General features: G+C 37.2%; 1 protein-coding gene across 3 annotated transcripts; it reads left to right on the forward strand.

Annotated features, from left to right (window-relative positions):
• The first annotated feature begins 74 nt into the window (after nt 1-74).
• Nucleotides 75-15,126, forward strand: kif17 (kinesin family member 17). Of its 3 annotated transcripts, XM_026932914.3 has the most exons (16): nt 75-214; nt 1,143-1,350; nt 3,098-3,384; nt 4,258-4,404; nt 5,266-5,367; nt 5,483-5,672; nt 6,378-6,830; nt 8,537-8,619; nt 9,458-9,596; nt 10,790-10,869; nt 10,973-11,088; nt 12,017-12,245; nt 12,912-13,170; nt 13,290-13,372; nt 13,801-13,921; nt 14,948-15,126. In XM_026932914.3, exons 3-16 carry the CDS (start codon nt 3,154-3,156, stop codon nt 15,124-15,126), a joined length of 2,412 nt encoding a protein of 803 aa, XP_026788715.2. In that variant the 5' UTR covers nt 75-214; nt 1,143-1,350; nt 3,098-3,153. The 3 variants fall into 3 exon arrangements, with proteins under 3 accessions (XP_026788715.2, XP_053082977.1, XP_053082978.1); XM_053227002.1 differs by having other exon boundaries at nt 75-1,350; nt 13,293-13,372; XM_053227003.1 differs by having other exon boundaries at nt 75-1,350; nt 10,793-10,869.
• Nucleotides 15,127-15,384: the final 258 nt, after the last annotated feature.

Raw genomic sequence — 15,384 nt, forward strand, 5'->3', positions numbered from 1 at the left:
TGATCTGAGATCAGGTCTGTGAACTTCCTTTCATGTAACAGAGACACAGCTTATAGACACAGACTTTCTGTAAGGAGATGTTTATTCAACATTTATGGGAAGACTCTCCAGTGTCAGTTCTTTGTAGAAAGTCTATAGGACAGATGACTTTGGTGAAGAAACAACTGTTTATAGCTGCTGTAACTTAAGTGATGGTCATTCTACAGCATTATATGTAAGTATGAATGGTTGAAAGTATAATGTCCCACAGCATGCAGCAATTTGCCAACAATTACAGTTTTTAATTTATTATTATTATTATTATTATTATTATTATTATTTATTGGTATAAGAGGAATAAAACACATCAGGATGTGGTATTATTGGGGGAAAAATCAACTTCAGGTTGGGAACAGTAACTCTGCTTCACTCTGGGCCACATCACACCACCCTGTTGTTATTTATTTTTCTATAACAGCATGTTCCCCAAGTGGTTTATTTCTTATCTTCATCTTCAGCCAGTTTTCACAAAATGAATTTCATTACAATTATCGTACAATTCTGTGAAGATACAGTATATGCACCGACTTTTCATAATAATACATTTCACATGTATCATTTATGTAAAAAAATAGCTTTACACTTTTGTTTGTTCAAGTAAAACTTTAGCCAAAGCTGAGCAATAGCCAATTTTTTTTTCAGCTATCATAAATTACAGTAATTTACAGAGGAAAAAATCTCTAAACAATAGCTGAAACTGGAATCACACTTAGCCAGTATGCTAACTCTGCCTAACTTCCACAAAAAGTCATTTATAAAATATAAAAAACAGTAGTTTTGTTAGCGTTCTTTGTAAGAGTTTTATATTGTCAGTGTTTTCACTTGTGAAAAATGATTCCTTGTTCTCTTTTGTTGAGTTGTTTGCGATACTTAAATCAAATTGCTTCATCATTTTTGGAGAACTCTTGAGTTGAAACTCTAAGGTTAAGTTTTAAGTCAGTGAGCTTGTTATTTAAAACCTGTTCAGTGTTTTTATATGTCTAAATATTCATTTTAGACTTAAACAGGAACTTGTTTCACTTTTTCATGAACTTTTACATTTGTCATAAGACACATTATTAGACATTATTATGCAGATTGTTGTTATTTTTTTCCTCTCAAAGCTCCTCCAACATGGCGGCGCAGCTGATGACGTAATTACGCGGAGATACAGTGAAAAAACTGGAAAACCTGCGCGAGCTGAGTTTCAGGTTGCTAGGCAACGGAGCACGCCATGGCAGGACACACACAGCTCTGATAATAACAGTGTTTGTTTAACCTCGATTTTAACACCGGAATACTTTTATGGATCTGGGAATGGTGACGACTAGTGTAAGCAAATATTTGTCGTATTATCTGTTCTTCAATCTTATCTTAAATAACATGAGAGCCGGCAGAATAGAGGCTTTTCTTAGACGGCTAGTTCCTAAACTACCTTCTGAGAATAATGCTAATAAGCATAATACAGTATATGACTTTATTTCTTAATTTTCTCCATACCTTTCTCTGTTTCACACTAATACCATTTTTGAGTGATTATCTGTTCCATATTATAAGCTTGTCTAAAACCCTGTGAATTTTATATATATATATATATATATATATATATATATATATATATATATATAATTTTTATAAGGACTCAACTGTCCTTGTATGTAGACACCAAGCAGCAAAGTAGAGAAATAATTGCAGTGTATTTAAACTAATTAATTCATTAATATTTGGGTCTATAGTATTTAATACATACAATTCAGACTCTATTTCAGTTTCTAAAAAGACGAGTAAAGGGTCTCAAAATGGCAAAATAAATAAGAATGAGTAAATAAGTAGATAAATAAATCTCTAGGAAACTAAAAGAACTTTTTATTGCCTAAACTAGCACCAATTTTTTTTTTTCTGCTTTCGGAGAACAAAAAGGATTTTGTTATACAGCAATAGATGTTGCTTTGTTTGTTTGTTTTTTTCTTTCAAATATTAGTCACTCCTATGCAAAGGTGAAAAAATACAAAAAGAGAGGCAAAAGAAGAGAGAAAAAGAAACAAAAAAGAGAAAAAGAAATATTATGCACTTATACCTAGAAACTGAAATGAAAGGAAATACAATAAACAAAAAAATAAATAAATGTTTTATTCCAACATTGATGACCAAAATCACTAACAATTTGATTTAAAAAAAAAAAAAAAAAGTTATTTATTTATTCCTTTTAAGACTGTGGTCTGTTATTGCATGTTCACATGTGTACAGTTAATGTTTATGAATATGGCTTTATTTAGCCCATAACTCCTGAAGTTAGGACATTATTAATGAGTTTGGAGCTTATAAAGGGTGTGATGTATATTTTTTATTTTTTATGTTCATTCAGGTCATGTAGAGCCACTTTATTTTAAACATGGCTTAACAAATGAGCCATTCTGATTATAATCACGACCTGGGATTAATTCTGATCACTAGTCTAAAAAAGTAAAACACCAACAATGTTACAGTAATGAAATTAATAATTACTGATATTTTAGACTAAAAACAAACACAAAAAAACATGTTTTCTGCAATGCGTCTCATATATGCTGCTATTCTGGAAACAGAAACCATCTCAGCTGCAAGATGAAAATGAATCCTTTACTGAAATGCAATACGTGTTTAAAGTAATGGAGCTCCAGGATTAAAGTTAAACCAGGTTCACTGTAAAACTAAAAGCAGATTTAATATCCTGATTATTTAACAAGATTTAAAGTTTGGAAACTTAATTAATGTATAAACTGTTTTTTTTTTTTTTAGTTTAATCCAGATTTAAGATGAATCAAATTTGATTTAAACATTGTTTAATCTCTGGATTAAAAAAAGGTTTATATATTAATCCATTTGCAGCAGAATTATTATATATATTATTATATTATTATATTGTGAAATAGTCAAAATTGCTGCTTTTAGTTTTACAGTAAACTTGGATTAACTTTATGAGCTTTTTTTTAAATGAATCCAGATTGAAGTTTAATCTTTGTTGGTGAAACCCAGTCTGTTACTTTAAAGACATTGTGTAATCTCTGGATTAAAAGGCATCTGTTTTATGTTGTTACAGAAAAAAACTAGGTAGAGTTAGCAGATAGCTCGAGCTGATCTCTCCTGAGCTCCAGGATGGCCTCCGAGTCGGTGAAGGTGGTGGTCCGATGCCGGCCTCTGAACAACCGAGAGAAGACGCTCAACTGTAAGATGGTGGTGTCTGTCGATTGCAGCCGATGTCAATGTTTCATTGAGAAGCCAGGAGCCGCCGAGGAGCCGCCCAAACAGTTTACATTCGACGGGATGTACTTCATCGATCAGACCACTGAGCAGATGTACAACGAGATTGCATATCCTCTGGTGGAGGTCATTTCTTTCCCACTATGGTTCATTCATAGTAAAGGAGATAAAGCTAGTAATGTTTGTTACAGTCTGTTTTTTTTTTTTCCTTGATTTGACTTAAAACTTACTTGATTAGAAAGTTTAGACAGAAATGGGCATGAGATAGATAGATAGATAGATAGATAGATAGATAGATAGATAGATAGATAGATAGATAGATAGATAGATAGATAGATAGATAGATAGATAGATAGATAGATAGATAGATAGATAGATAGACTTTATTGATCCCATGAGGGAAATTCTTGTGTTACAGCAGCATGGTCAGTAGCAAGATACAACATGTGCGCACACAAAATATAAAATACAATAAGTTAAATTAAATGTAGTAGTGCAGATATGGAGCACAGCTGTAGATTTAACCAGATTTACATCAGTATTTACATAATTACACTTGTGAAAACTGGCAGTGAATAATGAATATGAACATGCTGCATGTGTCACTGTCAGCCATTTTGGACTAGAAGGAGCAACACTTAATGGAGTAATAAACATCAGGATAATGGTGCACGTAACACTGGAGTGATTTGGAGGTGATTTACGTCTAATACATTTCTAAAAACAGCTCTAAATTAATAAGTTAATAAATTAGCTTGGGCACCGAAAGGCTTAACAATAAAGTGTAAATTTATATGAGGAATTTGTCCATGCGTGTAACAGAATACAGTGACACAGATAGTAAATCGGATAACAGCTTCTGTCTACTTTAGACAAGATCAAATGACACAATGACACGAAGGATGACCCCTGAAAATGAACAGGTCCTGAAAGACTCTATAGCACGTAAGCAAGTGTGGGGACATTTTAATCTTTACTTCTCATCTGCTTTCATGACAGGGTGTCACTGAAGGATACAACGGCACAATTTTCGCTTACGGACAAACAGGAAGTGGGAAATCCTTCACCATGCAGGGGGTGTCAGACCCCCCAGCTCAGAGAGGGGTCATACCAAGAGCTTTCGAGCACATCTTTGAGACCATCCAGGTTTGATATCCTACATTACAGTCATATGCAGAAATATTGGCACCCTTAAAGAGAATGGGCAAAAAAAAAAAACAACTGTTGTATAAAATAAAAATCACACACAATGATTTGCATTTTCCACTCAAACAATTGGAGAAATATATTTTATTTAACAAAAATCAATCAGAACTTTTTTTTTTAATCATAGTATTATCTCTGAAAAAATGAATGTGGCAAAATAATTGGCACCCCTAAAGAACACCACTCAGTGCATGTGTTGTTCATTTCTGCATTCTTAAAAATAAAGGGTGCCAATAATTATGGAGATGATTACGTAGAGATAGCATTATCCTGCTGTTTGGCACAGAAGCCAAAGATGGATGAAACTCTATCTGTCTACAGTCAACTATAACAATTATTATAATTATTGGCTCCCCTAAATAACATCACTCATTGCACATGCTTATTTATATACCATTTTTAGTTTTGCGCATTTTTTATTTAAATAAAAGGTGCCAATATTTATGGCGCAAAAAGCTCAAAGTTTCATCCTGCTATCTGTGTGTACAGAAAACTCTATCACTATTGGGACCCCTAAATAACATTACACATTACGTGTGTTCACGTTATATACCTTTTTTTTTTGCCAGCTTGAAGGGTGCCAATAATTATGGAGGTGACTGTCCATAGAGACAAAATTAGATCAATCTTATTTAAGCTTCTGTGTTTCTCACTGTCCAATCTCCATCTGGAAGTACAGTAGACTTCATAACTATTGGCACCCTTCATGCAAATTATTGATAATAAATACAATAAGTAATATTACTTAAGGGTGCCAATAATTATGGAGTGAACGTTTAAATACTGTGATGTATGTTAAAGTGTGCAGAAAACACAAAGTTCCTTGTGCGAGCCTCCTACCTTGAGATCTACAAAGAGGAAATCAGGGACCTTCTTGGGAAAGACACCAAACAGAAGCTGGAGGTGTGTTGCTCTTTTATTTACAGTATATGTAATATATATATTTACCTCTGCAGGTTGAGATGTACCCTGAGTGAGTGTGTGTGTGTGTGTGTGTGTGTGTGTGTGTTTTGAGCAGCTGAAGGAGCATCCAGAGCAAGGAGTGTACGTGCGAGACCTCTCCATGCACACGGTGCACAGTGTAGGAGAGTGTGAGCGGATCATGGAGCTGGGCTGGAAAAATCGCTCAGTGGGATACACACTCATGAACAAAGACTCTTCCCGCTCGCATTCCATATTCACCATCCACCTGGAGATCTGCAACATAGGTGTGGGATTGCACACACACACACACACACACACACACACGACCATATAACAGCTAGGAAGCGCCTCCATTCATTCATCTAGAAGGTTCTTCCAACGTCCTTCAGATGTATGACAAAAGTTTCTTCTCATTAAGTTTAAGCATTTAAGTTGTTTTAAATTTCTGTTACTAGATATCCAACTGACCTTCATATGAACATTTAAATATGATAGTATTAAGTGGCCTGGTGGTGCAGCATGTAGCTCTGATGCTTCACAGCTCCCGGGTTCCCAAAGTAATCCTCCTATCTATATGGAGCTTCTTATGTTCTCCCAGTGTCGGTGTGGGTTTCCTCTGGGTTCCTCCCCAGTGTCGGTGTGGGTTTCCTCCCACCTCCCAAAAAACATGGCAGTAGGTGGACTGGAGACTCTAAATTGCCCCTAGGTGTGAATGTCTGTGCCTGTGTGTGTGTGTGTGTGTGTGTGTATGTGTATGTGTGTGTGTATGTGTATGTGTATGCACGCATGGTGCCCTACAATGGACTGGCGTTCCATCCAGGGTGTAATCCTGCCTCTCAACCAGTATTCCCATGATAAGCTCTGGAATATTGTTGACTTTATTAGAGTTTAATATGATCTGGTTGACACACTGCAAACATTTGCATTATCTTACCATTAGGTTAGCAGTATGAAATAAATGATTTCACAGCTTCCTCATATGACCTCAGATGCTGCTGGTGAAGACCACTTACGTGCCGGGAAGCTTAACTTGGTGGACCTGGCCGGCAGCGAGCGCCAGTCCAAGACCGGTGCCACAGGAGACCGTCTTCAGGAAGCCACCAAAATCAACCTATCCCTGTCAGCACTGGGCAACGTCATCTCGGCGCTGGTCGATGGACGCTCCAAGCACATCCCTTACCGCGACTCCAAGCTCACTCGCCTCCTTCAGGACTCCTTAGGTGGCAACACACGCACCCTCATGGTGGCCTGCCTCTCCCCGGCTGACAACAACTACGAGGAGAGCCTGAGCACGCTGCGCTACGCCAACCGCGCCAAGAGCATCCAGAACCGTCCACGCGTCAACGAGGACCCCAAGGATGCACTCCTGCGCCAATACCAGGAGGAGATCAAACAGCTGAAGGCGCTCATCTCCGGTCAGCTCGGGACTGTAAGCCTCATCTGTAAGATCCCTGCAGTTCTTACTCTTCTCAGTAAACTTTCCATCAACCTTTACTTAATGTTAAAAGTACTCCTGATCATTTCACTGTTAAAATAATTAATGTAGAAAAATTCGTTACACCAAAATAGTCTTCGAACATCTTTACACCTTTACTCTCCTTCAAATGACATAAACTACAGGTATAAAAATATACATTAATATCCAATATTCATGTTATATCCTTATGCTATCCCACATAGGCTAATATTACTAACAATATTACTAACATTAGCTAACTTGTGTAACTGCTAGTAAACCAGCTCACATTTGACACAAGCAGAATATCAGTATCTGAGTTTACACTGTCGTATTCTCAGCAGTTCATTTCTTTAATAGTATCCAAACCTGTCTAGATGTACAATACCATCCGATATTTTGTTTGTAACTAACATTACTTAAAATAGGTTAGCTAGCCTTATGATTAGCTGCTAGTAAACTAGCTCACATTTGTCTCAGGTTTATACAAGTGTCTAAATCTCGATTTGCATCATTATATTCTCAATGATTTATTTAACATCAGCCAAACCTGTCAGATATACTATAATACCCACAATCAGGGTTGCCAGGTCTCAGCAAAATTTCCAGCTCAACTACATCTCAAAAACTGCACAAAGTCCTGAAACTAGCCCAGACCAAATTTTCTTCTTTTTTCAGTCATTGTGTGGGAATCAAATTCACTGTGGTGCGCACACATTTTAGATTTGCGATGTTTGCAATACAACTTTTTTTTGTCATCGCCTGGTACAGACATTGTCCACACCATAATCCCCCTTTCCGTCTCTCAATCTTTGCAATATAGTATCTCACAACAGAAATAGTGTTGTACATCTTTGTTTGCCGTAGCCAATGTTTGCAAAAACTGATTCGATTTCATTATTTGCTTTGTAAAACAAGATCTTGGCGGCTGCAGACTATTTTTTTTAAACTTAGATTAAAAAAATGACTTGCTTTTTCCACATGCAACATTATTCCAAAAGCTCAAACTCGCATAAAAACCATGGCAACCCTTTCCACAATTTCGTCATCACTCACTTTAACTGGGTTAGCTAGCCAGCTAGATAACTAAGTACTAGTAAACTAGTAAACTTGTCTATTTTGTTTATCACAAACTTTAGCTAAGGCAATACTGCTCAAACCTTTTTCGTCTAAGGCCCGCTTTGTTCTAAGTGTCATTGTGCCCTTTTGGGAAAACCCCAAAATGCATATTTAGCCAGCAGATAAGCACATTATTTTGGATTTTTCATCACTAGCCTCTCTCTTATCATTAGTTTCACTTGACAGACTAGGACCTTGTCTTACTAGAAACGTGGAGATATGGGAGATACCATGACTTACAGTTTGAGAACCTGCCTTTGCAATGGTTAGGCCACAGTCTTTTAAGAAACAGGAAGCTCAGAATCGAATGCAGCACTGGTTTACAGGTTTATACTGACAATAGAAGTGTTACCAGGTTTCTACACCCCTTTCTGTTGTCTATAACTTTTTGTGAAAATGCTATATCAGGCAAGTTTTTCATTATAAAAAAAAGTTAGTCTTCAAAACAGATTATGGATTAGTACCTAGAGTTTCCTTTATGAATAAGAATTCCTTTAAGGAACCTTCTTGTCTTGTAAAGGTAGAAGATTATACATTTTACATGCTAAGTATTTCTCCTTTGTTTACTGCCAGCTTTGCTAGCAGGTCAGAGGTCACAGGGGAGCACAGGCATCCAGTCCAGGCCACAGAGCAGCGAGAAGGAGAAGATTAAACAGGTGGGTGCTGTAATATTCACAGTCCCAGATTAAGGTTCATTTTTTTAGGCTTTGTCTAATTAAATATGCATATTTTATGCAGGTTTACATATTTAATAAAGCCAAAACCTGGAGTCTAGTCTTTCTATGTTGTTAGAATTAAAATATTTATTTCACTCTGAAGATGCTTTTCACTCTGAAGAAGACTTTTACAGAACAGTTTGTTGAAAAATCATTTCTTGATTGTTTAATCAAGAAAATACCATGCACTATTATCTATTTAAATACCAAAATTATTTTATGCAAATGTTCAGAATAATATTTAATGTAATTCCAAACAATATGAACAATTCCTCTGTAATATTCTTTCTAATAAAAATTTTTTATGAATGCACGTCATCTAGAAACTGGGCTTTTTGGTTCTGAATAAAGGGGTGGGTTTTGTTTTGTTTTGTAAAAAAAATGGTTTTAAAAATATAATGAGATTTCTTTTGTTTCCACTCATAAAGTTTATATAGGAAATTGATGTGTATATCATAATGACACAAAGATTGACAGGGAAAAAAAAGCTTTTCAGTGTTATATGACAAGTGGGCGGAGCTTAAGCCTTCAATATTTCAGATAATGCGGTGGTTGTAATTTTTTTGTTGAGTTTTAAATATTTTTATCACTACAGTCTTTACAGAGATAGACATGTTATAGATACTGTTAATGTAAAAATTTGAAAAGTGATTGACGTGGCCTGAATGCTTTGCCCAATTTTAGATTGCAAATCTACTCTGAGCACCAGGATATCTATGTGTGTGTGTGTGTGTGTGTGTGTGTGTGTGTGTGTGTGTGTGTGTGTGTGAGAATTCAGGATTATGAGGAGAAGCTTGCCAGACTGCAGGCGGACTACAACGCAGAGCAGGAATCCAAAGCTAAGCTCCAGGAGGACATTGCAGCCTTGAGAATGTCTTATGAGACCAAGCTGTCCAGCCTGGAGAGAGCAAAAGCATGTAAGATTACACCGCGGTGCATAGAGCGGAAACAGTTTCTATACCCTTAGGACAAAATGAAGAGCACTAAGACACAAAATGATTAGGCACTAAAATGTTCAAAGAGCGTATGACAGGATGTTAAAGGAAAAATCCACTCTGAACGACGTGCGCATTAATTTTTATAATGAACATCTAATCTGTAATGGCATCCAAGACAAGTCATTAGTTTAAACTTCTTTTGTTGCTCTATTTTCACTTTGGCTATCAGTTTCGTCCATCACCCACAATGCCATTCGACTACCTGCTTCATCAGTGGGATTTACCCCTTGCTTCATCTCTACGTAAAGAGAATGATGCAGCGGCGCTTTAGTCCTTTAGTCTGTCCAGATTTCTCACCTCCTCATCTGTACACTCTGCTCACAGATCAGCTTCCAAAGCTTCAACTTTCACGCCGATACCACCGTCAACGCCATCGCGCTCATCATCTCGCAGATCACTGACTAGCCGAGCCGAGTCTCTGACGTAACTCAGCATTGTATAACTGCATTGCATTGTGGGACTTTGAGTCCAATGTTTGCTCCACGTTTCCACTAATTCTACACTGGATTTCACATTAATATGATTTTGAACATCATATTAATGAGTGAGAAAAGAAGCGCTTGCTCTTGTTTTTAGGAGCTAAAAGTGAAACCTGACCAATATCTCTTATGATGTTGAAATTTCTTCTCTTATTAAACGCCACTGTACAGTAACTGCGCTAGTTACAATAACAATGGTCCTCTGTGACGGCAGACAAGCGCTAATTTCTCACGGCAAAACATAAATACAGCACCAGCATCACAAATGTTTAATTCTAAACATATGTAACGTTTTTCTTTAATAGTGATAAGCACGACAGGAAGCAGTATGTTTAACATTTGCCTTTATAAGGTCTTTCCCGTCCTCTATGTTGTAATATTCTGCCCTCAGATTCTATCTAAAGACTGAGAGAGTCATGACAAAATATTTACTCATGCTTCTTATGGAACTTTCCTTCAGTTGATTTTGCTTTATATGGAATGAATTGTTGTCTTGTTTCTATTTCTTCAAAGATAAATTATAATATTTACATTCTACATTCTTACTCAAAAATCATGCGGGATGTGAACTTTTCCCCTCAGCAGCAGAACATTGTTGCATTTCCACGTCATCAGCTCTGATCTTTTCTGCAGCAGATGACTCCAGCAAAGAGGTCAGTCCTGTCAACGGAGCCACCCCAGAGCCCTCAGAGGCTTCCCAAGACATGTTACAGGTCAGCGTCTTTCACGTTATTGGTGGATTTGTAAGGATTATTCACATGGGGTCATTTTAGCAAAAGTCCTCAGTGTTACAGAATACACACACGTTTCTCACAGGAGAGTGAACAAACCAAGGGAGTTATTACAGCAGGTCCAGGGGGAGAGCCCGGGGTTCCAGAGTCAGCGGTTGTTGCTACGCCAGGCCCACTGGATCGGAAACATGTTTTGGAAAGGTGAGGTGACTTTTTCCACAACAACGACATAAATAAGACAAGGCCACACTGGAAATCCCAACACGAGTCTGATTAAAACTGATTCAATTTCTTCACTATGGTTGACGTTGCTGAGCAGCCTTGTTTCTCAAAAAAAAGTCTTTATTATATAGACTATATAGTCTATTATTTATTAAAGAACGTCATATCATACTTCTTATCCATTTCTAGCTACACGTAATGTTGTGGAATGTCCATGAACATGTTAGTTCCTGTTATCACTTATGTTATAGCAGGTATAAAGATCACAGACAGAAAAGAGTACAACCGTGAGCACATCACCTGAAGGTGAAGGTTCTCAGTTTTATGATGTTAAAACACTTCTGGTAAAATGTTGTACACTCTCACACACAGTGTCCTTGCACTTTAAAAAGGATTCTTTATTTTGTAATTTTTTTATTTATTTATTTTTTTATTTATTTATGCGTTAACGGATAAGCCATTTTTACAATGAACCAAAACTCTGTAGTTTGGCCAAATATATATATATATATATATACTGTATATAAGAATTAAAGAATTAAACCATTAAGAATTATTCAATTAATTGAGCAGATAGTATATGAATTATTTGTAACTGATTGTTATGTGTATGTTTTTTGCTAGAATCAGAAACAGAATAATTTTATTTGCCATATACATTTACATGTATTAGGAATTTTTTCTTGGTGTTTGGTCACAACACGATACATTCAACACACACATCTCGGACAACACAACACAATTACCATCCTAATATACAAATATTGCACCTTAAGCGGAAAAGGTAGGCTTAAGGTGCCTACCGTTAAATTGCATTGTTGTTGTATTTGTGAGAGCCAAGATGATGATGATGGAAGTAATGATGAAGAATGTGAGCATGCAGACGACAGGCTGTTTTGACCTTCAGGCTTCATCAGCTAGAGCAGGAGTTTGTCGGGGGCGAGCAGGTGAGAAACGAGGAGCTGAGGCAGCGGCGGAGGCAGAGGAAGACTCTGGCTAACCAAAGGAAGAAGCAGCTGATCGAGGCTCTGAGTCAGTGCAACGAAGACAGCGACGCCGTGCTGCTAAATGTTTACGACTCCATCCAGGAGGAGGTACACGCCAAGAGCAGGCTGCTGGAGAACACACAGAGCAAGGTGGGATTTCAGAAATACTCTGCATGTGTGTGTGTGTGCGTGCTTGTGTGTGTGTGTGTGTGTGTGTGTGTGCGTGTGTGTAAAATGCAGATATAATCTGATATCTGAAATTAATATAATATAGCAAAAGTTTTACTTGTCATCATCGGCCTCAATTTGCTTACTTATAGTTAAGGCACTGAGGATGTCTGTAAAGCAATAATCTGTATTCTAAAAAAAAAAGATAAAATTTTATTTTATTCTATTGTTCAGATAAATTATTTATGGAGAAGCATTTTTTAAAATAAACCAATGTAGCCATAGATCAGCCAAAAATACAAAAAAATTAATTAAAGACAAGCTACATTTACAAAATTATTTCTGTATAATGGAACATAAAGTATTAATTATTACTTATTCATTATTTATACAGTTAAATAAATAATGAATAAAACACAGTGATGATAGATCAGCTCTTTTTACAAAGTACTGACGCTGGAGACTCCTTACTAAAATGTTAAATAAACATCTCCTCACTGAAAACTTCACCATATCAACAATTACATAAGTATTTTTTATCTTGTATGTTTAATTTGTCAAGTCCTTATGTAAGTTGTTACTATAGAAACAATAACGTATTAGAACGAGTACATTAATATAAACCTCCAACTTTCTTTTCTTCCCAAGCTAAAAGCTGCCAAGTTAGAGATCCGAGATCTGCAGGTAGAGTTTGCGGCTGAGCGTGATGACTACCTGGCCTCCATCAGACGTCTGGAACGTGAAACGCAGCTACTGCAGGGCCTCCTGGAGCGCATGGTGACGCTGGTGCGCAGGGACTGCAACTACAGCAACCTGGAGCGCCTGAGGAAGGAGGCAGTGTGGGACGAGGAGAGCGGCGTGTGGAGGCTCCCTGAGGTGCTGGTGCAGAAAACAGCGCTACCTGCAGGTGAATCCACTGCTGCTGCAAGACCAAGGCCTTGTGATATGTTTGTTAGTGATGGGCTGGGGATTACTGACTCTGAGATGATGCTAGTTAGTGATGGACAGGATGTTTCTGACTCTCAGCAGTGCCTTCATCGGCAGCCAGCAGCTCCTCCAGACTCCCAGGACGCAGGAACTCAGCCACAGACCCAGCAGAGCCTTTCCTGGTACTCACTCACTCAAATACTGCAAGCTGAAATGTAAGATTGAATTTGTAGTTTTAGTGCCCTCTGCTGTCTGCAAGAGGAATTGCAATTTCTGCTTCATTTCTGGGCCAGAAAAATTAAAGTTAAACTGAAGGCACGATTGCAAGACAACATCACAAATCACAGTTTCTCTGTGGTGTCTTTGAAACTGTATGATAATTAGGAGTATGTATTAGGAGTAAATTAACACTTTTTAAAATTACACGCTGCACCTTTAATGTGCTGTAGATTTTGTAAATATTGAGCTACAAAGCCAAACCCATCAAAGGTACCACTGCAAGACATTATCACAAATCACAGCTTTTTAAATGGAATCTTTTAAATTCTATAATTATTTCATGTGTAGAAACACTATTTTACAATTACAGACGGCACCTTTGTTTTTGTAGGAGGAGGAGGACCGTTATAAGGAGATGCTGAACCGCAGCGACAGTGAAAACATCGCCAGTAACTACTTCAAGATGAAGAGAGCCAATCAGCTTTTATCAGGAGAGTCCATGAAGAACCTCGGTAAGAGCACAAGCTTCCTAGAACAACTCTGAATCCTCTAATCTGTGATGTCCTTTTGTTCATGCACATATAGTGTGTGTGTGATTTCAATGACATCATTTGCATACAGGTGGTCAAAGTAGCATATATGGCTATGATGATGTACCATGATAAGAAATTGTGGGTAAAAAAAAAGTTCTCTAAAGTATTTTAGTAAAATTTTTTTTAAGGTAAATAAAGCTTTAGAATTATTGGCACCTTTGGTAAAGATGATTATTAGATTAGATTATTAGATAATTAGATATTCCTAGACATTCCAATGTAAATGTAACTAAATGTATCTGAAGCATGTTTCCATTTATATTTAACTTTAAGTTCACCTGAGTGTTTAGGAACTCTTAAATGGTCACCCATGACTTCCTGTTTCACTGGGGTGTAAATATGAAGATCATATATGATGTTTTACCTTAAGTGAGTGTTAAAGGTGCACTACAGTTACCTTTCAAGGAGAAAATTATGTACTAAAGGGACAAAAGACGTACACTTGAGGCTCCCATCTCAGTAAGTCAGACTTGTAACTTTGGCTACAGTGGTGCATTTCATCACTAAACGTGACCAAGAACAGCTATTTGACTGATATTGCAACCAACCAATCACATTCTCTCACCAGTATTTTATAAAAATCCTGGATAACTTTTAGAGTTATGTGATCCTGTGAACTTTTCTCAGTTCGGTGACTTTATATCTTGCTGTGAGAAGCTCATTGTGTCACTGTGTTCAAAAGTTTTTATTTTTTCCTTTGGAAAACCAGTGCACCAGTGTGTATGTACAGATGTCCAGAGCTAAGCCAATCAGCTAAGCGTATAAACATTAGTAGTGACATTTCAACTTCTTCACGGAAAATTTCAAAACTTGGAGCTTTATTTAATATACTTACAGACCTTATGATGAAAAGTATTCGAGGTAGCAAACATCTGTTTGTTTCTTTCCCAATGGAAAGCTTTATAGAGAATTACGAGCTCTAACATTTCTTATCTGCTTGTACAGCCAGTCACTCTGCGGTTCCAGGAAACGGTCCGTCGCATCAAAACTCCTGTGGCTCAAACCCCGCTGCAGAGGCCCTCCTCCCTCGCCCGTTTCGCCTGGAGTCTCTGGGCATCATGCCTGCCAACACCAAAGCCAAGAGGAAGAAGAGCAAGATGTACGTCTCCTGTGATGGTATCTGATCCTCCATTTTACTGTCTTCGGGAGAGAACAATATGGCTTACTCGTGCACCTTGCTGCTTTTGTGTAATACGTTCAGCGTGAACGAGTAAATCTTTACATCAGGGCTCTCTTGATTAACCTTAACATTATTTACTGCATATGCATATTAATGGATATTTAAAATATACCTTCACTAATTAATGGTTATTCCATCCCTGACTATAAACAAGTCCGTTTAATGCAAAAAGTAATTTATTATAGCATGTTATTAAATGTTG

The sequence above is a fragment of the Pangasianodon hypophthalmus genome, chromosome 20 (genome assembly GCF_027358585.1).
Source record: "Pangasianodon hypophthalmus isolate fPanHyp1 chromosome 20, fPanHyp1.pri, whole genome shotgun sequence".
Classification (NCBI taxonomy): domain Eukaryota; kingdom Metazoa; phylum Chordata; class Actinopteri; order Siluriformes; family Pangasiidae; genus Pangasianodon; species Pangasianodon hypophthalmus.